The sequence below is a fragment of the Mycteria americana genome, unplaced genomic scaffold, assembly GCF_035582795.1.
Source record: "Mycteria americana isolate JAX WOST 10 ecotype Jacksonville Zoo and Gardens unplaced genomic scaffold, USCA_MyAme_1.0 Scaffold_91, whole genome shotgun sequence".
NCBI lineage: Eukaryota > Metazoa > Chordata > Aves > Ciconiiformes > Ciconiidae > Mycteria > Mycteria americana.
Window position 1 is genome coordinate 108,483 of NW_027445675.1, and position 23,506 is coordinate 131,988.

General features: G+C 67.7%; 4 protein-coding genes across 13 annotated transcripts; 3 read left to right on the forward strand and 1 right to left on the reverse strand.

Moving 5' to 3' along the window:
- Window positions 1–189: 189 nt before the first annotated feature.
- LOC142404190 (serine protease 53-like) lies at window positions 190–10,799 on the reverse strand. The gene is made up of 11 exons (XM_075490669.1): window positions 10,722–10,799; window positions 10,513–10,570; window positions 10,368–10,400; window positions 8,668–8,836; window positions 7,496–7,773; window positions 6,246–6,412; window positions 3,401–3,620; window positions 2,661–2,811; window positions 1,716–1,948; window positions 1,011–1,159; window positions 190–681 (listed from the first exon to the last, which is right to left on the reverse strand). The coding sequence occupies exons 1-11, from the start codon at window positions 10,797–10,799 to the stop codon at window positions 190–192; spliced, it is 2,028 nt and encodes a 675-aa protein (XP_075346784.1).
- Window positions 10,800–11,754: 955 nt separating this feature from the next.
- Window positions 11,755–13,634, forward strand: VKORC1 (vitamin K epoxide reductase complex subunit 1). The gene is made up of 3 exons (XM_075490703.1): window positions 11,755–11,917; window positions 12,358–12,467; window positions 13,326–13,634. The coding sequence occupies exons 1-3, from the start codon at window positions 11,769–11,771 to the stop codon at window positions 13,529–13,531; spliced, it is 465 nt and encodes a 154-aa protein (XP_075346818.1). The 5' UTR covers window positions 11,755–11,768; the 3' UTR covers window positions 13,532–13,634.
- A 305-nt stretch (window positions 13,635–13,939) lies between these two features.
- On the forward strand, window positions 13,940–20,734 carry BCKDK (branched chain keto acid dehydrogenase kinase). Of its 10 annotated transcripts, none has more exons than XM_075490688.1 (14): window positions 13,940–14,350; window positions 15,219–15,383; window positions 15,519–15,587; window positions 16,107–16,217; window positions 16,325–16,372; window positions 16,597–16,716; window positions 16,821–16,919; window positions 17,009–17,082; window positions 17,829–17,957; window positions 18,420–18,509; window positions 19,383–19,544; window positions 19,625–20,119; window positions 20,170–20,221; window positions 20,323–20,734. In XM_075490688.1, exons 1-12 carry the CDS (start codon window positions 13,955–13,957, stop codon window positions 19,767–19,769), a joined length of 1,608 nt encoding a protein of 535 aa, XP_075346803.1. In that variant the 5' UTR covers window positions 13,940–13,954; the 3' UTR covers window positions 19,770–20,119; window positions 20,170–20,221; window positions 20,323–20,734. The 10 variants fall into 10 exon arrangements, with proteins under 10 accessions (XP_075346803.1, XP_075346806.1, XP_075346808.1 ...); XM_075490691.1 differs by having other exon boundaries at window positions 20,170–20,215; window positions 20,366–20,734; XM_075490693.1 differs by lacking the exon at window positions 20,170–20,221 and having other exon boundaries at window positions 20,323–20,471; window positions 20,521–20,734.
- Window positions 20,108–21,850, forward strand: LOC142404191 (uncharacterized). The gene is made up of 2 exons (XM_075490670.1): window positions 20,108–20,514; window positions 20,924–21,850. The coding sequence occupies exons 1-2, from the start codon at window positions 20,108–20,110 to the stop codon at window positions 21,846–21,848; spliced, it is 1,332 nt and encodes a 443-aa protein (XP_075346785.1). The 3' UTR covers window positions 21,849–21,850.
- Window positions 21,851–23,506: the final 1,656 nt, after the last annotated feature.

The window sequence follows — 23,506 nt, forward strand, 5'->3', positions numbered from 1 at the left end:
CGCGTGTGCCCTGCGTGGGGCGAGGGACCCCCAAGTAGGGCTGGGGACCCCCCAAAATAGAACCGGGGGCCCCCAAGCGTGCCCTGACTGGGGTCGGGACCCCCAGAAAGAGACGGGGGGCACTGCAGACCACCACCACTTTATTGCTCTGCCCCCCCCCCCCAACCTCAGCCCCCCCCAAAGTGGGGGTCAGGCCTTGACGGAGCCTTTCCAGACCCCTGGCTCCTCCTCCCAGGATTCGGGGTGCCCCCAGACGTCGGGGTCCTCGGGGATCTGGCCTTGCCTCCAGATGTCGGGGTCCCCCTGGGCACCCGGGTCCTCCGTGGGCTCGGGGCTCGCGGAGGTTTCGGGGTGCTCCCAGAGGCCCGGGTCCCCCGTGGGGTGGGGTGTCCCCGCGGGCTCAGGTTGTTCCCCGATGCCGGGGTTCGCGGAGGTTTCGGGGTGCTCCCGGATGCCCGGGTCCCCCGTGGGCCCCTCCTCCTCCTCCTCCTCCTCCTCGCGGGGGTCCGGGGGGGTCTCGGCGAAATAGGCCTCGCGGGTGGTGCCGGTGACCCAGTGCTCGTAGTGCTGGGTGGCGGTGAAGAGGGGGGGCCCCCCCTGGGCGCAGCCCCCCACGCTGGCCGTCCCCACCAGGAACCAGATCCCCCGCTCCTCGCAGGCCAGGGGGGACCCCCCGTCCGGCTGTGGGGCGTCCCCGTCAGCGTGGTGCTGGGGGACCCCCCCCCGGGACACCCCGAAGCCACCCCCCGCAGAAGGGACCCTGGGACCCCCCCCAAAAGGGACCCCAGACACCCCAAAAGGGACCCCCAAGCCCTCGAAAGGGACTCCAGACACCCCCAAAGGGACCTCGGATACCCCAAAAGTGACCTGAGACACCCCAAAAAGGGGCCCAGGGACCCCACAAGGGACCCCAGGAGGGACATGGGGACCCCAAAGGACCCCAAAAGGGACCCCCAGGGGACCCCGGGAGGGACACGGGGACATCGGGGTCCCTCCCCGTCCCCACTGACCTGGCAGGCGCTGGTGCCCTCAGGGACGGTGATGCAGAAGGTGTCAGGGGGGGACGGGACCCCCGCGTCATCCCCAACGTCCCCCCGTGTCCCGCAGGACTCTGAGACTGTCACCTCCACGCTGACCAGCTCCTTGGGGATGGACGAGCCTGGGGGGGGACATGGGGACAGTGCAGATGGGGACATGGGGGACACTGGGGATTGGGACAGCAGGGATGGGGACACCGGGGGTGATGGGGACATGGCGGACACCAGGGATGGGGACACCAGGAGGGATGGGGACAGCAGGGGTGACGGGGACTCCAGGAATGATGGGGACACTGGGGATGATGAGGACATGGTGGACACCAGGGATGAAGATGCTAAGGATGACAGGGACACCAGGGGTGGGGACACCAGGGATGGGGACACCAGGAATGATGAGGACACCAAGGATGATGGAGACACCAGGGATGATGAGTACATGGTGGACACTGGGGATGAAGACGCTAAGGATGACGGGGACACCAGGAGGGATGGGGACACCAGGAGGGGTGGGGACACCAGGGATGGGGACACCAGGGATGATGAGTACATGGTGGACACTGGGGATGAAGACGCTAAGGATGACGGGGACACCAGGAGGGGTGGGGACACCAGGAGGGGTGGGGACACCAGGGGTGATGGGGACACCAGGGACGGAGCGCTGGGCCCCAGGGGACTCACCGTTGGGGGCCAGCAGTGCCCAGCAGCGGGTGCCGGGGGGCCGCCGGTGCTCGCTATAGGGCAGGCAGAGGGGCCGCAGGGCCGGCCCCAGGGGCAGGGGGCTCTCCAGCTGCAGCAGGGCCAGGTCCCGGCCCCCCTCCGGCTTCACGTAGGCCCCGTGCAGGTGCAGGCGGGCGCCCCTCCGCCGCGCGTCCCCCGCCGCCGCCGCCTCCCAGGCCTCCGCCTCCTGCTCCCTGCGCCCGGACGCCTGGGTGCCCCGGCCGGGGAGCCCCCCCGGGTGCCTGGGTCCCTTCCCCGGGGAGAGGGACCCCCCCCCTCCCCGCACCCCCGGACGGGATGGGGAGCGCCCCCACCCCCCTTGGATGCCTGATTCCCGGGGGATGCTATGGGGCACGGGGGGGTAGTTGGGGGTCCCGGATGCCTGGGTCCCATGGCGGGACCCCCCCGGGTGCCTGGGTCCCTTCCCCGGGGAGAGGGACCCCCCCTCTGCACCCCCAGATGGGATGGGGACATCCCCCCCCCTGATACCCAGGTGCTGGGGGACGCTATGGGGCACGGGGGGGACAGTTGGGGGTCCTGGATGCTTGGGTCCCATGGGGGGATTTAGGGGAGATTTGGGTCCTGGGGGGGGGTTGGGGGCACCCAGATCCCTGTGTCCCAGGGGGTCGCTATGGGGCAGAGCCCACCCAGGTCCTGGGGGATGCTATGGGGCACGGGGGGGGACAGTTGGGGGTCCCGGATGCCTGGGTCCCATGGGGGGATTTGGGTCCCATGGGGGGATTTGGGTGCCGGGGGGGATTTGGGTCCCGGGGGGGGGTTTGGGGGCACCCAGATCCCTGTGTCCCAGGGGGTCGCAATGGGGCAGAGGCCACCCGGGCCCTGGGGGACGCTATGGGGCACGGGGGACACAGTTGGGGGTCGCGGACGCCTGGGTCCCTCACTCACCCGATGAAGCAGTGGGCGGCCGTCAGCACCCAGCCCTCGGCCACCAGGGCCCCCCCGCAGCGGTGCTGCCCCCGCAGCCGCAGGCTGACGGCCCAGGGCCAGGAGGGGCCGGGGGGGGGCTGCAGGTGCGGCCCCCCCTGCATCCCGCAGCCTGGGGGGGACGGGGGTCACCCGGGCCCGTGGGGCGCCCCACGGATGCCTGCGTCCCCCCGGGGGGGGGGATCGATGGGGTTATGGGACCCCCCCCACCCCTGCGCCGGGGTCCCCAGGGGGGTATGGGGTGCTGCCAGGGGTTATGGGGTGCCCCCCCATATGTTGGGGTCCCCAGGGGTTATGGGGTGCCCCCCCCATATTTCTGGGTCCCCAGGGGTTATGGGGTGCCCCCTCCCATATGTTGGGGTCCCCAGGGGTTAGGGGGTGCCCCCCCCATATTTCTGGGTCCCCAGGGGTTATGGGGTGCCCCCCCATATGTTGGGGTCCCCAGGGGTTATGGGGTGCTGCCAGGGGTTATGGGGTGCCCCCCACCCATATGTTGGGGTCCCCAGGGGTTATGGGGTGCTGCCAGGGGTTATGGGGTGCCCCCTCCCATATGTTGGGGTCCCCAGGGGTTATGGGGTGCCCCCCCCATATGTCCAGGTCCCCAGGGGTTATGGGGTGCCCCCCCCATATTTCTGGGTCCCCAGGGGTTATGGGGTGCCCCCCCCATATGTTGGGGTCCCCAGGGGTTATGGGGTGCTCACCCATGCACTTGCCGTCCTCCAGGCCGGGGGGCGGGGGGGGTGCCAGGGGGGCGAAGGCGGTGGGGGGCAGGCGCCGCCGCAGCCAGCCGGCGTGGGCCGCCAGCCCCGTGGCCAGCACCGGCCCGTTGGGGCGGGCGCAGCCCACGGCGAAGCTGAGCACCCCGGCCTGCACCCACCGCCCCCCCGGGCCCCCGCAGGCCAGCGGCCCCCCCGAGTCTGCCTGGGGGGACGGGGGTCAGCGCAGAGCCTGGGGGCCCTGGGCACCCGCGATAGCCCCCTATAGCCCCCTACGGCTCCCTGTGGCCCCTACAGCCCCATACATTCCCCCCATAACCCCCCTAGACCCTCTAAAGGGCCCCATAGACCCCATAGATCCCCTAGAGACCGCCTACAGCTCCATATGTTCCCCCTATAGCCCCCCCATAGCCCCTCTGTAGCCTCTACAGCCCCCTATAGACTCTCTATACTCTCCCTATTGCCCCCTACAGCCCCCCTACAGCCCCCCTACAGCCCCATACATTCCCTCCATAACCCCCCTAGACCCTCTAAAGGGCCCCATAGACCCCATAGATCCCCTAGAGACCGCCTACAGCTCCATATGTTCCCCCTATAGCCCCCCCATAGCCCCTCTGTAGCCTCTACAGCCCCCTATAGACTCTCTATACTCTCCCTATTGCCCCTTCTAGACCCCTACAGCCCCATACATTCCCCCCATAACCCCCCTACACCCTCTAAAGGGCCCCATAGACCCCATAGATCCCCTAGAGACTGCCTACAGCTCCATATGTTCCCCCTATAGCCCCCCCATAGCCCCTCTGTAGCCTCTACAGCCCCTATAGACCCTCTATACTCTCCCTATTGCCCCCTACAGCCCCATACATTCCCCCCATAACCCTCCTAGACCCTCTAAAGGGCCCTATAGACCCCATAGATCCCCTAGAGACCGCCTACAGCTCCATATGTTCCCCCTATAGCCCCCCCATAGCCCCTCTGTAGCCTCTACAGCCCCTATAGACCCTCTATACTCTCCCTATTGCCCCCTACAGCCCCATACATTCCCCCCATAACCCCCCTAGACCCTCTAAAGGGCCCCATAGACCCCATAGATCCCCTAGAGACCGCCTACAGCTCCATATATTCCCCCTACAGCCCCCTATACTCTCCCTATTGCCCCCTATAGCCCCCCTACAGCCCCATGTAGTCTCCCTATAGGTCCCCATAGACTTTCTATAGTCTCTGTAGCCACCTATAGACTCCGTATGTCTCTATGGCCCCCTATTGCCCCCATACAGCCTCACATATTTTTCCTATAGCTCCCTATAGCCCCCCATAGACGCTTCATAGACCCTTTATAGATTTCTACATATATATCTCATATATTCCCCCTATAGGTCTCCTATAGCTTTCCTATGGACTCTATACCTCTCTATAGCCCCCGCTCTCTATAGCCCCCTTACTGCCCCCCTACAGCCCCATAAATGCCCCCATAGACCCTCTACAGACCCCGCTCAGCCCCATACCTGCCCCATAGACTCCCTATAGACCCACATTAGACCGTCTACAGACCCCCCCAGCCCCATATATGCCCCCATAGACCCTCTACAGACCCCCCCAGCCCCATACCTGCCCCATAGACTCCCTATAGACCCTCTGTAGACCCTCTACAGACCCCCCCAGCCCCATATATGCCCCCATAGACCCTCTATAGACCCCCCTCAGCCCCATACCTGCCCCATAGGCCCCCTATAGACCCTCTATAGACCCTCTACAGACCCCCCCAGCCCCATATATGCCCCCATAGACCCTCTACAGACCCCCCCAGCCCCATACCTGCCCCATAGACCCTCTATAGACCCTCTGTCGGCCCTCTACAGACCCCCCCAGCCCCATACCTGCCCCATAGACCCTCTATAGACCCTCTGTAGACCCTCTACAGACCCCCCCCAGCCCCACACCTGCCCCATAGGCCCCCTATAGACCCTCTGTAGACCCTCTACAGACCCCTACAGCCCCACATATGCCCCCATAGACCCTCTACAGACCCCCCCAGCCCCATACCTGCCCCATAGACTCCCTATAGACCCTCTGTAGACCCTCTACAGACCCCCCCAGCCCCATATATGCCCCCATAGACCCTCTATAGACCCCCCTCAGCCCCATACCTGCCCCATAGGCCCCCTATAGACCCTCTATAGACCCTCTACAGACCCCCCCAGCCCCATATATGCCCCCATAGACCCTCTACAGACCCCCCCAGCCCCATATATGCCCCCATAGATCCTCTATAGACCCTCTATAGCCCCATATATGCCCCCATAGACCCTCTACAGACCCCCCTCAGCCCCATACCTGCCCCATAGACTCCCTATAGACCCACATTAGACCGTCTACAGACCCCCCCAGCCCCATATATGCCCCCATAGACCCTCTACAGACCCCCCCAGCCCCATACCTGCCCCATAGACTCCCTATAGACCCTCTGTAGACCCTCTACAGACCCCCCCAGCCCCATACCTGCCCCATAGACCCTCTATAGACCCTCTGTCGACCCTCTACAGCCCCCCCCCAGCCCCACACCTGCCCCATAGGCCCCCTATAGACCCTCTGTAGACCCTCTACAGACCCCTACAGCCCCACATATGCCCCCATAGACCCTCTACAGACCCCCCAGCCCCACACCTGCCCCATAGACCCTCTACAGACCCTCTGTAGACCCTCTACAGACCCCCCCAGCCCCATACCTGCCCCATAGACCCTCTACAGACCCTCTGTAGACCCTCTACAGCCCCCCCCCAGCCCCACACCTGCCCCATAGGCCCCCTATAGAGCCCTATAGCTCCCCCACCTGGCAGGCGCCGCGGCCGCCCTCCTGCCCGCCGGCGCAGACCATGCTGGGCCGCGCCGGCCGCGCCAGCTCCCGGTGCCGCAGGTTGGAGTAGAGGCAGTTGCAGATCCTGGGGCTCAGCAGGTCCAGGGCCACCTTCTGCAGGGGGGACCCCGCCGGCAGCGACACTGGGGGCGGGGAGAGGGGCAGCCGTGGGGAGACGTCGCCGGGGGGAGACACCGGCACGGGGGACGCGTGACCACGGGGAGACACCGCCATGAGGACACACCACCATGGAGACCCACCTCTATGGGACCCCGATGGCCAAGAACCACCCCATGGAGACCCACCACCGTGGAGACCCACCCCATGGAGACCCACCTCCATGGAGACCCACCTCCATGGAGACCCTGATGGCCAAGAACCACCCCATGGAGACCCACCCCATGGAGACCCACCTCCCTGGGGACCCCGATGGCCAAGAACCACCCCATGGAGACCCACCACCGTGGAGACCCGCCCCATGGAGACCCACCTCCATGGAGACCCACCTCCATGGAGACCCTGATGGCCAAGAACCACCCCATGGAGACCCACCCCATGGAGACCCACCTCCATGAGGACCCACCACCATGGGGACCCACCTCTATGGGGATCCCAATGGCCAAGAACCACCCCATGGAGACCCACATCAATGGAGACCCACCTCCATGGAGACCCACCCCATGGAGACCCACCTCCATGGGACCCTGATGGCCAAGAACCACCCCATGGAGACCCACCCTATTGAGACCCACCTCCATGAGGACCCACCACCATGGGGACCCACCTCTATGGGGATCCCAATGGCCAAGAACCACCCCATGGAGACCCACCACCATGGAGACCCACCCCATGGAGACCCACATCAATGGAGACCCACCCCCATGGAGACCCACCCCGTGGAGACCCACATCAATGGAGACCCACCCCATGGAGACCCACCCCATGGAGACCCACCTCCATGGGACCCTGATGGCCAAGAACCACCCCATGGAGACCCACCCTATGGAGACCCACCTCCATGAGGACCCACCACCATGGGGACCCACCTCTATGGGGATCCCAATGGCCAAGAACCACCCCATGGAGACCCACCACCATGGAGACCCACCCCCATGGAGACCCACATCAATGGAGACCCACCACCATGGAGACCCACCTCCATGGAGACCCACCTCCATGGGGCCCCAGCCCCCCAGCCCCAGGGGACGCAGGTGCCCGGGCCTCACCGTTCTCAGCCACGTGGCCCCATCCAGTGATCCAGCACGGGGTGCCGAAGGCGAAGGGGTGGTGGGCCTGGGGCAGGCAGATGGTGCCCACGCGGGGCCCGAGGGTGACGGGGGACTCCAGGCGGGCCAGCGCCAGGTCGTGGCCCCCCTCGACCCGCCGGTAGCCCTCGTGGACCACCACTTCCACCACTGTCCTCTCCTGGCCCCCCGTCTCCTGCAGCCGCAGCCGGCCCACCACCGCCCGCCAGGCCGTGGGCTCCGCCCGGCTCCCGTTGGGCCTGGGGGGGTGTCACCGCTGTCACCCGGTCCCCTCTGGGTGCCCGAGCCTGGCCACGGGTGCCCCAACCCGGGTCGAGGTGGTCCAACCAGGTTCTAGGTGCCCCAACCGTGGTCTTAGTTGCCCCAACCAGGTTCTAGGTGCTCCAAGGGGATCTGGGTGTCCCAACGGGTCATGGCTGCCCCCGCCCCCGTCATGGGTGCCCCAACCAGGTTCCGGGTGCCCCAGTGAGGATCTAGGTGGTCCAGCGGGGATCTAGGTGGTCCAACAGGGCGGTAGCTGGCCCAATGAGGATCTAGCTGGCCCAAATGGGTTCTGGGAGGACCAATGGGGTTCTAGGTGGCCCAGTGAGGATCTAGGTGGCTCAATAGGGTTCTAGGTGGTCCAATGAAGAGCTAGGTGGCCCAAAGGGTTTCTGGGAGCCCTGATGAGGAGCCAGGTTGCCCAAATGGGTTCTGGGAGGACCAGTGGGGTTCTAGGTGGCCCAATGAGGTTCTAGATGGCCCAGTAGGGTTCTAGGTGGTCCAATGAAGAGCTAGGTGGCCCAAAGGGTTTCTGGGAGCCCTGCTGAGGAGCTAGGTGGCCCAATGGGGATCGAGGTGGCCCAACAGGGTTCAAAGGGTCCCCAAAAGCGATCTGGGTGGCTCAGCGGGGATCTAGGTGGGGCAACAGGGTTCCAGGGGTCCTAAAGGAGATCTGGGTGGCCCAGTGGGGATCTAGGTGGCCCAATGGGGTTCTAGGTGGCCCAATGGGGGTCTGGGCAGCCCTGTGGATTTCCAGGTGCCCCAACGGGCCGGGGGGGGGGGGGGATGTCCCCAAGGAAGGTCCCACTCCACAACCACCCTCCCCCCAGGGGTCAGCCCCCCCCCCGGCCCCCCGGGACCCCGGGACTCACCCCTGGAAGCAGTGGGCGGCCGAGAGCACCCACTGCGGGGTGACGAGGGTGCCCCCGCAGAAGTGCTCCCCCCGCAGGTGGAGGCTCACTTGCCACGGCCACTCTCCGGGGCGGGCGGCCGTGCCCCCCACCACGCGGCCCAGCTCCCACTGGCGCCCGCACTCGGGGTCTGCACCCAGCACCCGTCAGCCCGGACCCCTGGGTCCCCCCCCAGACGCCTTGGTCCCCCCCCGGACCCCTGGGTCCCCTCCCCAGATGCCTGGGTCCCCCCCCGGACCCCTGGTCCTCCCCCCAGGACCCCTGGGTCCCCCCCCAGACGCCTGGGTCCCATCCCCAGACCCCTGGGTCCCCTCCTCGGACCCCTGGTCCCCCCCCCAGACGCCTGGGTCCCCTCCCCGGACCCCTGGATCCCCCCCCAGGATGCCTGGGTCCCCCCCCCAGGACACCTGAGTCCCCCCACGGACCCCTGGGTCCCCTCCCTGGACCCCTGGATCCCCCCCCCAGGATGCCTGGGTCCCCCCCCGGACCCCTGGGTCCCCCCCCAGACGCCTGGGTCCCCCCCCGGACCCCTGGGTCCCCCCCCAGGATGCCTGGGTCCCCCCCTGGGACCCCTGGGTCCCCTCCCCGGACCCCTGGTCCTCCCCCCCGGACCCCTGGGTCCCCTCCCCAGACCCCTGGGTCCCCTCCCTGGACCCCTGGTCCCCCCCCCAGACGCCTGGGTCCCCTCCCCGGACCCCTGGATCCCCCCCCAGGATGCCTGGGTCCCCCCCCAGGACACCTGAGTCCCCCCACGGACCCCTGGGTCCCCTCCCCGGACCCCTGGGTCCCCCCCCAGACGCCTGGGTCCCCTCCCCGGACCCCTGGATCCCCCCCCAGGATGCCTGGGTCCCCCCCCGGACCCCTGGGTCCCCCCCCAGACGCCTGGGTCCCCCCCCGGACCCCTGGGTCCCCCCCCGGACGCCTGGGTCCCCCCCCGGGACCCCTGGGTCCCCTCCCCAGACCCCTGGGTCCCCTCCCCGGACCCCTGGGTCCCCCACCCGGACCCCTGGTCCTCCCCCCAGGACGCCTGGGTCCCCCCCCGGACCCCTGGGTCCCCCCCCAGGACGCCTGGGTCCTCCCCCGGACCCCTGGGTCCCCCCCCGGGACCCCTGGGTCCCCTCCCCAGGCCCCTGGGTCCCCTCCCCGGACCCCTGGTCCCCCCCCCAGACGCCTGGGTCCCCTCCCTGGACCCCTGGATCCCCCCCCAGGATGCCTGGGTCCCCCCCCAGGACACCTGAGTCCCCCCACGGACCCCTGGGTCCCCTCCCCAGGACCCCTGGGTCCCCCCCCGGACCTCTGTGTCCCCCCCGCCGCGGTTGTGGGGGGCACCCAGACACCCGGGGCTGGTCCCTGTGTCCCCCTCCCCGCCCCGATTTCAGCCGCCCCCCCCGGTTGTTGCGACAGCGTGCGGGAAGGGGTTGCGACAGCACCGGGGGGGGGGGAAGTGGGGCCCGGATGCCTGGGTGTCCCCACCCTCCCAAAATGCCACCCGCAGGGTCCCCCCCCGGGTGCCTGGGTCCCCTGGGTGCTGGGGGGGGGGGTAGAGGGTGCCCCAGACCCCTGGGTGTCGTGTCCCCCCCCGAAATGGGGGGGGGGGGGTGTCTTCCAGGCAGGGAGGGGTCGCTCATGAATATGCAGAGGCTTATTTGCATATATCTTACCTGCCGGAGCGTCCCCAGCCGAAATTTCAGCATCTGTGGGGGGAAAGGAGTGGGGTGGGGGGGGGTCAGACCGTGGGACACCCCCCCCCCCCCCACCCAGAGGCACCCAGGCGTCCGGGTGCCCCCCCCCCCCCCCCAGCCCCACCCCCCGCCTCCGGGGGACCCAAGCGTCCGGGCTCATTTTTGGGGGTTGTGACCTCGGCCTTTCCGGTGCGACCGGTCGGGTGGGGTGCCTCACCCCGGCCACGTCCGCCACCGGACGCCTGGGTGTCCCCGTGTCCCCCCCCGTGGGGACGGCTGGGTCCCCCCAGCGTGTCCCGTGTGTGTCCCCCCCCCCCCCCCAAACTCACGGGCCAGGAGCAGGAGCAGGAGGGCGGCGGCGTGTCGAGGCGTGTCGAGGCGTGTCGAGGCGTGCCGGCCCGTGGCGGACATGCCGGGGAGGCTCGTGTGGGGTCCCCGGGGGTCCCCGTGGGTCCGTGGGGGTACGTGGGGGTTCCTGTGGGTTTATGAGGGGGTCCTCGTGGGTCCGTGGGGGTCAGTGGGGGGGTCCCTGGGGGTCTATGGGGGGTCCCCGTGGGTCCGTGAGGGATGCCTGTGGGTCCGTGGGGGTCCCTGTGAGTCCCTGTGGGTTTATGGGGGGGTCCTCGTGGGTCTGTGGGGGTCCGTGGGTGTCCGTGGGGGATCCCTGTGGGTCCATGGGTGTCTGTGGATTGTCTGTGGGGGGTCCCCGTGGGTCCGTGGGGGATGCCTGTGGGTCGCTGTGGGTTTATGGGGGGTCCCCGTGGGTCCGTGGGGGTCCATGGGGGTCCCTGTGGGTTTATGGGGGGTCCCCGTGGGTCCGTGGGGGTCAGTGTGGGGGTCCGTGGGGGATGCCTGTGGGTCCATGGGTGTCTGTGGATTGTCTGTGGGGGGTCCCCGTGGGTCCGTGGGGGTCCGTGGGTGTCTGCGGGGGGTCCCCGTGGGGTGTCCGTAGGGGGTCCGTGGGGGTACCTGCGGGTCCCTGGGGGGGGTTCTGGGGGTCCGTGGGGTTCCGTGGGGGGTGCGTGTGGGTCCGTGTCCGCCGCCGCCGCCTCTGCCCCGCCCCGGCCCGCAGCCGGTTTTAACCCCGCCCGCCCCGCCCGGGTCCCCGTTTTTTTTTTTGGGGGGGGTGGAGGAGGGGACCCCCCCCGGGGAGCCCCGCCCCCCCGGACTACATCCCCCAGCAGCCCCCGCGGCCGCTTCCGGGGAGGTGGAGGGGGGGCGGTGTCGCCGCCGGCCAATCAGAGCGCGGTCTGCGTGAGAACGCCGGCCAATGACGGCGGCGGGGAGCGGCAGTCGCGCCGCCCAATCGGAGCGCGCGAGGGGAGCGGAGGGGCGGCGCGTCGGCCAATGGGAGGGTCCGGGGGGCGGGGCGGGGCGGCTATGGCGGCGCGCGCGGTGCTGTGCGTGGCGGGCGCGGCGCTCTCGCTGTACGCGCTGCACGTGGAGCGGGCGCACGCCCGGGACCCCGCCTACCGCGCCGCCTGCGACCTGGGGCCCGCCGTCTCCTGCACCCGCGTCTTCGCCTCCCGGTACCGGGGGGGTCGGGGGGAAGGGCGGGGGGGGGGGGGGGGGAGAACCGGGAACCGGGAGCGGGGTTTGCTTTGCACCGGGGGTTGCATCGCACCGCGGCGGCGCTTGCTGTGCGGCGGCGGGAACGGCGCGCGGGTAAACACCGCCACGTGGCGGGGGCGGGGCATGCGGCGGCCAATGGCGGGCGAGCGGGAGGGGCGGGGCTTGGCCGGGGGCGCGGCTTTCCGGGGGGGCGGGATTTTGATCGCGGGGCGGGGGGCTCGGGAGGGGTGGGGCTTGCCGGGCACGCGCGGGGCAAGGATACACGCGTTGGGGGGCGGGGTTTGGGGCGGGGCGGGGCTTAGCGGAGATGCACGCCCAGCAGCACCATACGTGGGCGTGGGGGGGGCGTGTCCCGTCCCCGCGGTGGGGCGTGTCCCAGCGCTGCCCCGCCCCGCAGGTGGGGCCGGGGGCTGGGGCTGGTGGAGGCGCTGCTGGGCCGGGACAGCGTCGCCAACGTCCCCAACGGGGCCATCGGGGTCCTCTTCTACCTGCTGCAGGGGCTGCTGGGTAGGCGGGGACACGGGGGGGGACACGGGGGACGCACCGGGGACGCGCTGCGGGCACCGGGGACGTGGTGGGGGCACTGGGGATGTGCCGGGGGGGGCACTGGGGGCATGCTGGGGACACTGGGGACGTGGTGGGGGCACGTTGGGGACACTGGGAATGCACTGGGGACGTGCTGGGGGCACGTTGGGGACACTGGGGATGCACTGGGGGCACGTTGGGGACACTGGGGATGCACTGGGGACATGCTGCAGGCATGCTGGGGGCACTGGGGACGTGGTGGGGGCACGTTGGGGACACTGGGGATGCACTGGGGGCACTGGGGATGCACTGGGGACATGCTGCAGGCATGCTGGGGGCACCGGGGACGTGGTGGGGGCACGTTGGGGACACTGGGAATGCACTGGGGGCATGCTGGGGACACTGGGGGGCACGGGGGATGTGCTGGGGGCACGTTGGGGACACTGGGGAAAGCGTGGGGACACTGGGAATGCACTGGGGACGTGCTGGGGGCACGCTGGGGACACTGGGGGGCACGGGGGATGTGCTGGGGGCACGTTGGGGACACTGGGGACACGCTGCAGGCGTGCTGGGGGCACTGGGGGCGTGCTGGGGGCACTGGGGACATGGTGGGGGCACACTGGGGACACTGGGGATGCATTGGGGACGTGGTGGGGGCACGTTGGGGACACTGGGGACAAGGCAGGGACACTGGGAATGCACTGGGGATGTGCTAGGGGCACGTTGGGGCCACTGGGGACGCGGTGGGGACACCGGGCATGCGGTGGGGGTGCACTGGGGCCACTGGGGATGTGGTGGGGACGTGTTGGGGACCAACCCCCCCCTCATTGTCCCCCACAGGGGCAGTGCCAGGGCGAGGGGCAGCGGCGGTGCTGCTGGGGACGGCAGTGGCCTCGGTGGTGGCCTCGCTGTGGCTGGCGGCAGTGCTGGCCTTCGGCCTGCAGGACTTCTGCCTCGTCTGCGTCACCACCTACCTCCTCAACGGCCTCCTCCTCGCCCTCAACTGGCGCCGCTGGCGGCGGCTCCGCCACCTCAAAACTGCCTGAAACGCACCCAAAAATGTCGGGTGGGGGGACGGGGGGGATGGGGACACCCCTACGGCCAGGGGTACCCCTCCCTCCCCCCCAAACATGGCAGTTGTGAACGAGGGAGCCTGGTGTCTGGGTGTGTGGTGTTGTTTCCCCTCATTCCCCCCAAATTATGGGGGGACCCAGGCATCCGGGACCCCCTCACGAGGGAGCCAGGTGTCTGGGGACCCCCTACCCCCTCTCCCAAGGGAACCAGGCATCTAGGGCCCCCCCCTCCCACCCCCTAATAAGGGACCCAGGCGTCCAGGGACCCCCTTCCCACCCCCCAACAAGGGACCCAGGCCTCTGAGACCCCCTCATGGGGGACCTCATGAGGGACCCGAGCATCTCGGGACCCCCTTACCGCCCACCCCAACGGACCTAGGCATCTGGGATCCCCTTATGAGGGACCCAGGCGCTTGTGGAGGTCCCCCCCACCCCTCCACTGCCCCCCAACCCACCGTCGGAGCAGGGGACGAGCTTTCTGTCACCGCCCCGGACTCCGTTTCCCATCGTGCCTCACAAAATGGCGCCGCCCCACAAGGTGGCGCCGGGCCCGCCCCCGCGCATGCGCACTGCCCCACGCTCACGCCCGCCTGCGCTGTGCGCATGCGCGAGGCCTTTCCCGCCGCGCCGCCCTTTGCTCTGCGCATGCGCAGTGCGCCGTTCCCACCCTCCCGTCCGCGTGGGCCGTACCATTCTGAGGGGAGCGCGGGGGGGGAGGGGGGTGGGGAAGCGGACGGGGCCACTCTGAGAGGAGCCCGGGGGGGTGTCTCGGACGCCTGGGTCCGCTGGCTGGTGAGTGGGGGGGACCCGGCCCCTGGGCCCCCTCGGGGGGGGACACGACGTCCCGGGCCTCGGTCCCTCGGGGGAGGACGGGGACTGAGGGGACAGGCGGGTCCCGAACGCCTGGGTTCTGTCTGGGGGACGGGACCGAGGGGACAAGGGGGGGCCGGACAGCTGGGACCCGTCTGTAGCGGGGGCTGAGGGGAAAAGGGGGGCCCGGACGCCTGGGTCCCCTCCTGGGGGGCGGGAAAGGGGCCCTGGACTCCTCAGTCCCTTTTCGGGGGGGACACTGAGGGGAAAAGGGGGTCCGGGGCGCCTGGGTCCCCTGTGGGGAGTCCATGGGGGGGGGGCTGTGTGGGGCCCGGACGCCTGGGTCCCTTCGGGGGGAGGCGGGAAGGGGGTCCCGGACTCCTGGGTCCCTGGGGGGGGGTGTCCATTAGGGGGTGGGGTGGGGCCCGGACGCCTGGGTCCCTTCGAAGGGGGGTTCCTGGGGGTTGTGGGGGTCCCGGAGCCCTGGGTCCCTTCGAAGGGGGGTTCCTGGGGATTGTGGGGGTCCCGGAGCCCTGGGTCCCTTCGAAGGGGGGTTCCTGGGGATTGTGGGGGTCCCGGAGGCCTGGGTCCCTTCGAAGGGGGGTTCCTGGGGGATATGGGGGTCCCTGCCAGCTGCGTGGGTCCCTGAGGGGGTGTGTGGGGCCCGGACGCCTGGGTCCTTTGGGGGGGGTTGTGTGGGTCCTTGGGGGGTGTGGGTGGCCCTTGGGGGGCTGTGGGGGTCCCCGTTCCCCCCTTTCCCTACCCGACCCCCCCGGTGGCCATACCCGGGGGGGACCCAGGCATGCGGGCTGCCCTGCCCTGGCTCCCCCACCCTCTGCCCCCCCTCCAGGAGATGCTGCGGCGGGTTTTGGGGGGCCGGCGAGGGGGGGCTCTGCCCCCCCGTCCCCCCGCCCGGGCAGCTGCCGACCAGACCCCGCCTGACCTGGCCCGGGAGCGCTCCAAGGCCGTCACCTCCTTCTACCACCAGCCCGCCATCGACGTTGCCGCCGAGAAGGTGGGATCCCGGCCTTCGGGTGGGGTGGGGGGGACCCCCAGAGTCCGGGAGGGACCCCGGCATCCGGGTGGGCGACCCTGGTGTCGGGGGGAACCCCCGCACCCGGGTGACGTCACCCCCCGTCCCCCCTAACAGCCCTCGGTGCGCTTGACCCCCACCACCATGTTGTACTCGGGGCGCTCGCAAGACGGCAGCCACATCCTGGTGAGTGGGGGGACCCTGGTGTCCTGGGGGGGGGACACCCTGGTGTCCTGGGGGGGACCCAGGTGTTCGGGAGGGGGACCCAGGCGTCTGGGGTGGGGGGGGAGACCTAGGTGTCTGGGTAGGGGACACCCAGGTGGCTTCGGGGGTCCGGGTGGGAGGGGACCCAGGTGTCCAAGGGACGCAGGTGTCTGGCTAAGAGGGGACCCAGGCGTCCCGGGGGGGACCCAAGCATTCAGGTTGGGGGGGACACCCAGGTGTCTGGGTAGGGGACACCCAGGTGGCTTTGGGGGTCCGGGCAGGAGGGGACCCAGGCATCCCGGGGGGGACCCAGGCGTCCAGGGGGGACCCAGGCATCCGGGTGGGTGGGTCTGAGAGAGCACAAGGGGGACCCAGGCGTCCATATGGGTCTGGGGACCCGGGTCGGTTTGGGGACCCCAGTGTCCGGCCCCCCTCCCGGGGGAACCCCGGTGTCCGGTCGAGGGTCCCAGGCGTCCGGCTGCCCCTCTTCCCCCCCCGCAGAAGAGCGCCCGCTACCTCCAGCAAGAGCTGCCGGTGCGCATCGCCCACCGCATCAAGGGCTTCCGCAGCCTGCCCTTCATCATCGGCTGCAACCCCACCATCCTCCACGTGGTGCGTCCCGCGGGGGGGACACCGGCATCCGGGAGGGGACCCAGGTGTCCGGGGAGGGGACCCCGGCGCCCGGGTGCTGATGCTGTGTCCCCCCCGCCCCCCCCCAGCACGAGCTGTACATCCGCGCCTTCCAGAAGCTCAGCGAGTTCCCGCCTGTGAGTGTCACCCGTGTCCCCGCGTCACCCCGACCCTGTGTCACCCGTGTCCCCGCGTCATCCCGTCCTCCTGTCACCCCTGTCCTCGTGTCACCTTGTCCTTCTGTCACCCCCGCGGCTGACCCCGGCGTCACCCGTGGAGTCGCCCGTCCTCACGTGGGGGTGACGGGGTGCACGCCCGCCGCCGCCCGTCTGCCCCGGTCACGCCGTCGCGGTGTCCCCAGATCCAGGCGCGGGGTGACGAGGCGCGGTACTGCGCGCTGTTGCGGCAGCTGCTGGAGGACCACAAGGACGTGGTGACGCTGTTGGCTGAGGGGCTGCGCGAGTGTCGACGACACATCCAGGTACCGGATGCCGGGGTCCCCTCCCGGACACCGGGGTCCTTTGGGGACGTGGGGGGGGTGGTGGGGTCCCCCCCGGGTCCCCCCCGAACCCCTGGGTCCCTCAGGACGAGCGCCTGCTGCGGCCCTTCCTGGACAAGACGCTGACGTCGCGGCTGGGGATGCGGATGTTGGCCGCCCACCACCTGGCCCTGCACGAGGACAAGGTGCGATGGCGCCTATGTGGGGTGTGGGGGGGGCACCTATAGCCTCTATAGGTGCCTCCCCCTTACCCCCTCCCGCCGCCCCCCCATAGCCCGACTTCGTGGGCATCATCTGCACCCGCCTCTCCCCCAAGAAGCTCATCGAGAAGTGGGTGGACTTCGCCCGGTGAGGCACCTATGGGGCTATAGGGGCCCTATAGGGGGCTGGGGGGGGGCTATGGGGCTATAGGGGCTTCTACAGGCGTTTCTGGAGTTATAAGCTTTTCTATGCAGGTTCTGTGTGCGTTCCTATGGAGCTATAAAGGTGCTGTGGGGCCCCTGTAGAGCTATACAGGTTCCTATAAGAGTCTTTATGGACTATAACACCTCATATAAGGGCTCCTGTGGGGTTACAGAAGTTCTTTGGCGGTTCCTATGGAGCTATAAAGGTGCTGTGTGGCCCCTGTAGAACTATATAGGTCCCTATGAGAGTCTTTAGGGGCTACAGGAGCTCATATAAGGGCTCCTACAGGCTTACAGAAGTTTTTTGGAGGTTCCTATGGGGCTATAGGGGCCCTATGGGGTTCCTAAGGGGTTGTAGGGGGGTTCCTGTAGGGCTGCAGGGTCTGTATAGAGCTATAGGGGCTCTTATGGGGGTCTCTGTGGGGCTATAGAGATCCTGTGGGCTTTCCGTGGAGATTCCTGCAGAGCTATAGGGGCCTTGTGGGGTCTATAGGTGGCTATAGGGATTTTTATGAGGATCTTTATGGGGCTATAGGGGCCCTGGGGGGGCCCTATGGGGCCATAGGAGTTCCCAGGGGGGATTTATGGGGCTGGGGAGTTCTTGGGGGTTTCTCTGAGGGCTGGCAGCGGGTGGCGGGGGGTGGCAGCGGGTGACAGGGCGGTGTCGTCCGGGTGACGCGGGGTCCGCAGGCGGCTGTGCGAGCACCAGTACGGGAACGCGCCGCGGGTGCGCATCAACGGGCACGTGGCGGCGCGGTTCCCCTTCATCCCCCTGCCCCTCGACTACGTTCTGCCCGAGCTGCTCAAGAACGCCATGAGGTATGGGGGCTATAGGGGGCAGGGGGGGGTATAGGACCCAAAGAGGGGGGGCTGGGGTAAGAGGGGGGCGATACGGGGTTTGCGGGGGGGGGGGGTAAGGCAGGGTATGGGGCCTTAGAGGGGGCACGTAGGCTCTTACGGGGGTGTATGGGGTCTATAGGGGGTGTATAGAGCCTTACAGTGAGGGTATGGAGTCTATAGAGGACGTATGGGTTCCTGTGGGGGATATGGGGCTCTAAGGGGGCGGTGTGGGGCTTTTAGGGGAGATATGGGGTTTTCAAGGGGGGGTAAAAGAGGTTTCTGGACCCTATAGAGAGTCTATAGGGTCTTATAGGGGTGTATGGGGTTCATACAGGGTGTGTGGGGGCATGGGGGTGTGTGTGGGGCCATGGGGGGGGGGGAGGCTCTAGGGGGGCATATGGGGCCATAGGGGGCTATAGGGGACCTTCTGGGGCGGCGCAGGGCGACGATGGAGTCCCACCTCGACACTCCCTACAACGTCCCCGACATCGTGGTGACCATCGCCAACAACGACATCGACCTCGTCATCCGGTACCGGGGGGGTCCCCGGGGTTGGGGGGGGTCTCCAGGGTGTCCCCATGTCCCCACAGATATCCCCAAGGTGGCTTTAGCTACTGGGGGGTCCCCAGGGTACCTCATTGTCTTCATGGGAGGTTCTCCGTGGTGTCCCCGTGACCCCGCAGAGGTTCTCCAGGGTGTCCTCATGCTCATAGGTGTCCCCAAGGTGTTCTTACCTACTGGGGGGTCCCCGTGGTGTCCCCATGTCCTCAGCGATGGTCTCCATGGTGTCCCCATGTCCATAAGCATTCCCAAGGTGGCTTTGGTTACTTGAGGGTCCCCGGGGTGTCCCCATAGATGGTCTCTATGGTCTTCCCATGTTCTCATGGGGAGGTTCTCCATGGTGTCTCATGTCTTCGTGGTGCCCCTATGAGGAGGTCTCATGGGGAGGTTGGGTCTCCATGGTGTCCTCGAGTGGTGCTCCTTGTTCTCCATGGTGTCCCCATGCCCACAGATGTCCCCAAGGTGTTCCTGTCTATCGAGGGTTCTCCAGGGTGTCCCCATGAGGGGGTTCTCCATGGTGTCCCCATGCCCACAGATGTCCCCAAGGTGTTCCTGTCTATCGAGGGTTCTCCAGGGTGTCCCCATGCCCACAGATGTCCCCAAGGTGTTCCTGTCTATTGAGGGTTCTCCGGGGTGTCCCCACGAGCAGGTTCTCCATGGTGTCCCCACATCCGAGGATGCCCCCAAGATGTTCCTACTTATTACGAGTTCTCCACGGCGTCCCCATGCCCACACCCGTCCCCAAGACGTTCCTCTCTACTGGGGGTCCTCCATCCCCTTCCCTCTGGTGCCCCCCCTCTTTGGGGGTGCCCCTGAGGGGTCTCCCCCGTGTCCCTCCCCCAGGATCTCTGACCGAGGCGGTGGGATCCCCCACGAGCTCCTGGACAAGGTGACCGAGTACCACTTCAGCACGGCCGAGGCCAGCGCCCAGGACCCCCGCCTGGGGGGTCCCTTCCGCAACCTCCTGGACCTCAGCAACAGCGGCCAGGCCGGTCCCATGCACGGGTACGTCACAACGGAGGGACGCCAAGGGGGTTGTCCCCAGATCTTGGGGACCCCCCAGTGACCCACGGCTTGCCCTCCAGGTTCGGGTTCGGGCTGCCCACCTCGCGGGCCTACGCCGAGTACTTGGGGGGCTCGCTCTGCCTGCAGTCGCTGCAGGGGGTGGGCACCGACGTCTACCTGCGCCTGCGCCACATCGACGGCAAGGGGGAGAGCTTCCGGATCTAGGGGGCCCGGACGCCTGGGTTCTCCCAGCCCCACCGCCCTGGACGCCTGGGTCCCGGAGACCCCCATGTTGGACGTGCATCATCGTGGAGATCAAAGTGCTCCTGGAGAACCCCCCATGTTGGACGTTCATCATCATGGGGGTCAAGGTGGACCTGGAGACCCCCATGGTGGACATTGATCCTCATGGAGGTCGAGGTGGACCTGGAGAACCCCCCGACATTGGACGTTCATCACCACGGGGGTCAAGGTGGACCTGAAGAACCCACCCATGTTGGACGTTCGTCATCACGGAGGTCGAGGTGGACCTGGAGAACCCCCCACATTGGACGTTCATCGTCATGGAGGTCAAGGTGGACCTGGAGACCCCCCACATTGGACGTTCACCACCACAGGGGTCAAGGTGGACCTGGAGAACCCCCCGACATTGGACGTTCATCATCATGGGGGTCAAGGTGGACTTGGAGAACCCCCCACATTGGACGTTCATCGTCATGGAGGTCAAGGTGGACTTGGAGAACCCCCCACATTGGACGTTCATCATCACGGGGTCAAGGTGGACCTGGAGACCCCCATATTGGACGTTCATCACCACGGAGGTCGAGGTGGACCTGGAGAACCCCCCACATTGGACGTTCATCATCACGGGGGTCAAGGTGGACCTGGAGACCCCCATGTTGGATATTCATTGTCATGGAGGTCAAGGTGGACCTGGAGACCCCCACGTTGGACGTTCATCACCACGGAGGTCGAGGTGGACCTGGAGAACCCCCCACATTGGACGTTCATCACCACGGGGGTCAAGGTGCTCCCAGACACCTGGGTCCCTCGCTCGGACATTGGGGCGCCCACCCCACCCGCCCAGGACATGGGGGTTCCTCATCCCCCCCCACCCCATTTTGGCTTCGCTAGGGCCCCCCTCGTTAGCGGAGCGGGGCGCCGCCCTCATTAAAGCTGCAGCCGGTGCCGAGGGGAGAGGGTTTATTGGGGACCCAGGCGTGCGGGGCAGGAGAAGGGGGCGAGGAGGAGGAGGAGGGGAGGGGGGAGGAAGGCTGAGGGGCCGTCTTGGTGCCTGGAAGCCCCGTTCAGCCCATTTCTTGCCCCAAATCCGTCTTCATCATTATCATCTTCCTCCTTCTCATGATCTTCCCTCTCAGGGGGTCCATCGTCTTCAGGGTGTCCATCTTCATCGCCATCCTCCTCCTCAGCCTCTCCATCTGCCTCCTCGCTGTCACCTTCCTCCTCCTCAGCATCTCCATCCTCCGTGTTGTCTCCATCTTCATCACCGTCTTTCTTGTGGTCTCCATCCTCCTCCTCCTCCTCGGGGTCTCCATCTTCCTCCTCACCACCCCCCTCCTCCTCGGGGTCTCCATCTTCCCCCCTCAGTGTCACCTCTCCTACTCAGCGTCACCTCCTTCCTCTTCCTCTTCTCCAACTTCCTTGCCATCACCTTCCTCCTCAGGGCCTCCATCTTCATCACCATCCTCCTCCTCGTGGTCTCCATCTACCTCCTCGCCATCACCTTCCTCCTCCTGGGGGCCTCCGTCTTCACCGCCGTCCTCCTCCTCGGGGTCTTCATCCTCCTCCTCCTCCTCACCACCCTCCTCCTCCTCAGGGTCTCCATCCTCCTCCTCACCACCCTCCTCCTCCTCAGGGTCTCCATCCTCCTCCTCACCACCCTCCTCCTCCTCAGGGTCTCCATCACGTCACCTCTCCTACTCAGCGTCACCTCCCTCCTCTTCCTCAGGGCCTCCAACTTCCTCGCCGTCACCTTCCTCCTCAGGGCCTCCATCTTCATCACCATCCTCCTCCTCGTGGTCTCCATCTACCTCCTCGCCATCACCTTCCTCCTCCTGGGGGCCTCCGTCTTCACCGCCGTCCTCCTCCTCGGGGTCTTCGTCCTCCTCCTCCTCGGCGTCCCCATCCTCCTCCTCGCCACCCTCCTCCTCCTCGGCGTCCCCTTCCTCCTCCTCGCCCTCCTCCTCCTCCCGGGCGTGCCCCCCGCCCTCCTGCTCGGGCGGCGGGTGGCAGCAGGGGCAGTCGGAGCGGTGGGACGGCTCGGCGTCGCGACGGGGGTCGTAGAAATCTGCAGGGGGAGGGGGCGCGACGGCCGGACCCCTATAGGCGGCCCACGGGGCGCAGGGGACGGGGACGGGGACGGGGACGGGGACTCACCCAGCGGCCCCGGCCCCTCCAGGCGCTCCAGCAGCCGCAGCAGCGCCTCGCACGTCTCCTCGCCGCGGGCCAGCGCCAGCGCCCGCAGCCGCCGCGCCCAGCCCGGGCTCCCCGGCGCGCCCAGCGCCGCCGCCTCCGCCGGCTCCAGCGCCCCGGCCCGCCGCAGCCCCGCCAGCAGCGCCCGCGCCGGCGCCCGCCGCAGCCGCCGCTCCAGCGCCCGGCCCTGCGCCCGCACCCGCGCCCGCGCCCCCGGCATGGCCGCCTGCGGACCGAGCGCGGGAGGAGAGCGCGTGGGCAGCGCGCCCACGGGGGATGCCGGAGCGGCCCCGTATCTATCTATAGGGGATGCCGGAGAGTCCCCGTATCTATAGGGGATGCCGGAGAGTCCCCCGCTCTATAGGGGATGCCAGAGCAGCCCACGCTCTATAGGGGATGCCAGAGAGTCTCCGTATCTATAGGGGATGCCGGAGAGTCCCCCGCTCTATAGGGGATGCCGGAGACTCCCTGTATCTATAGGGGATGTTGGAGAGTCCCCGTATCTATAGGGGATGCCGGAGCGGCCCCGTATCTATAGGGGATGCCGGAGACTCCCCGTGTCTATAGGGGATGCCGGAGAGTCCCCATATCTATAGGGGATGCCGGAGACTCTCTGTATCTATAGGGGATGCCGGAGCGGCCCCATATCTATAGGGGATGCCAGAGACTTCCCATGTCTATAGGGGATGCCGGAAAGTCCCCTGCTCTATAGGGGATGCCGGAGAGTTCCTGTATCTATAGGGGATGTTGGAGAGTCCCCATATCTATAGGGGATGCTGGAGCATCCCCCGTTCTATAGGGGATGCCAGAGCAGCCCCCACTCTATAGGGGATGCCAGAGAGTGCACTGCCCCACAGGGGATGCCAGAGACTCCCTGTATCTATAGGGGATGCCGGAGACTCCCCATGTCTATAGGGGATGCTGGAGAGTGCCCTGCCCCACAGGGGATGCCGGAGACTCCCCATATCTATAGGGGATGCCGGAGACTCCCCGTATCTATAGGGGATGTTGGAGACTCCCCATATCTATAGGGGATGTTGGAGAGTCCCCGTATCTATAGGGGATGCCGGAGAGTCCCCCGCTCTATAGGGGATGCCAGAGCAGCCCACGCTCTATAGGGGATGCCAGAGAGTCTCCGTATCTATAGGGGATGCCGGAGAGTCCCCCGCTCTATAGGGGATGCCGGAGACTCCCTGTATCTATAGGGGATGTTGGAGAGTCCCCGTATCTATAGGGGATGCCGGAGCGGCCCCGTATCTATAGGGGATGCCGGAGACTCCCCGTGTCTATAGGGGATGCCGGAGAGTCCCCATATCTATAGGGGATGCCGGAGACTCTCTGTATCTATAGGGGATGCCGGAGCGGCCCCATATCTATAGGGGATGCCAGAGACTTCCCATGTCTATAGGGGATGCCGGAAAGTCCCCTGCTCTATAGGGGATGCCGGAGAGTTCCTGTATCTATAGGGGATGTTGGAGAGTCCCCATATCTATAGGGGATGCTGGAGCATCCCCCGTTCTATAGGGGAT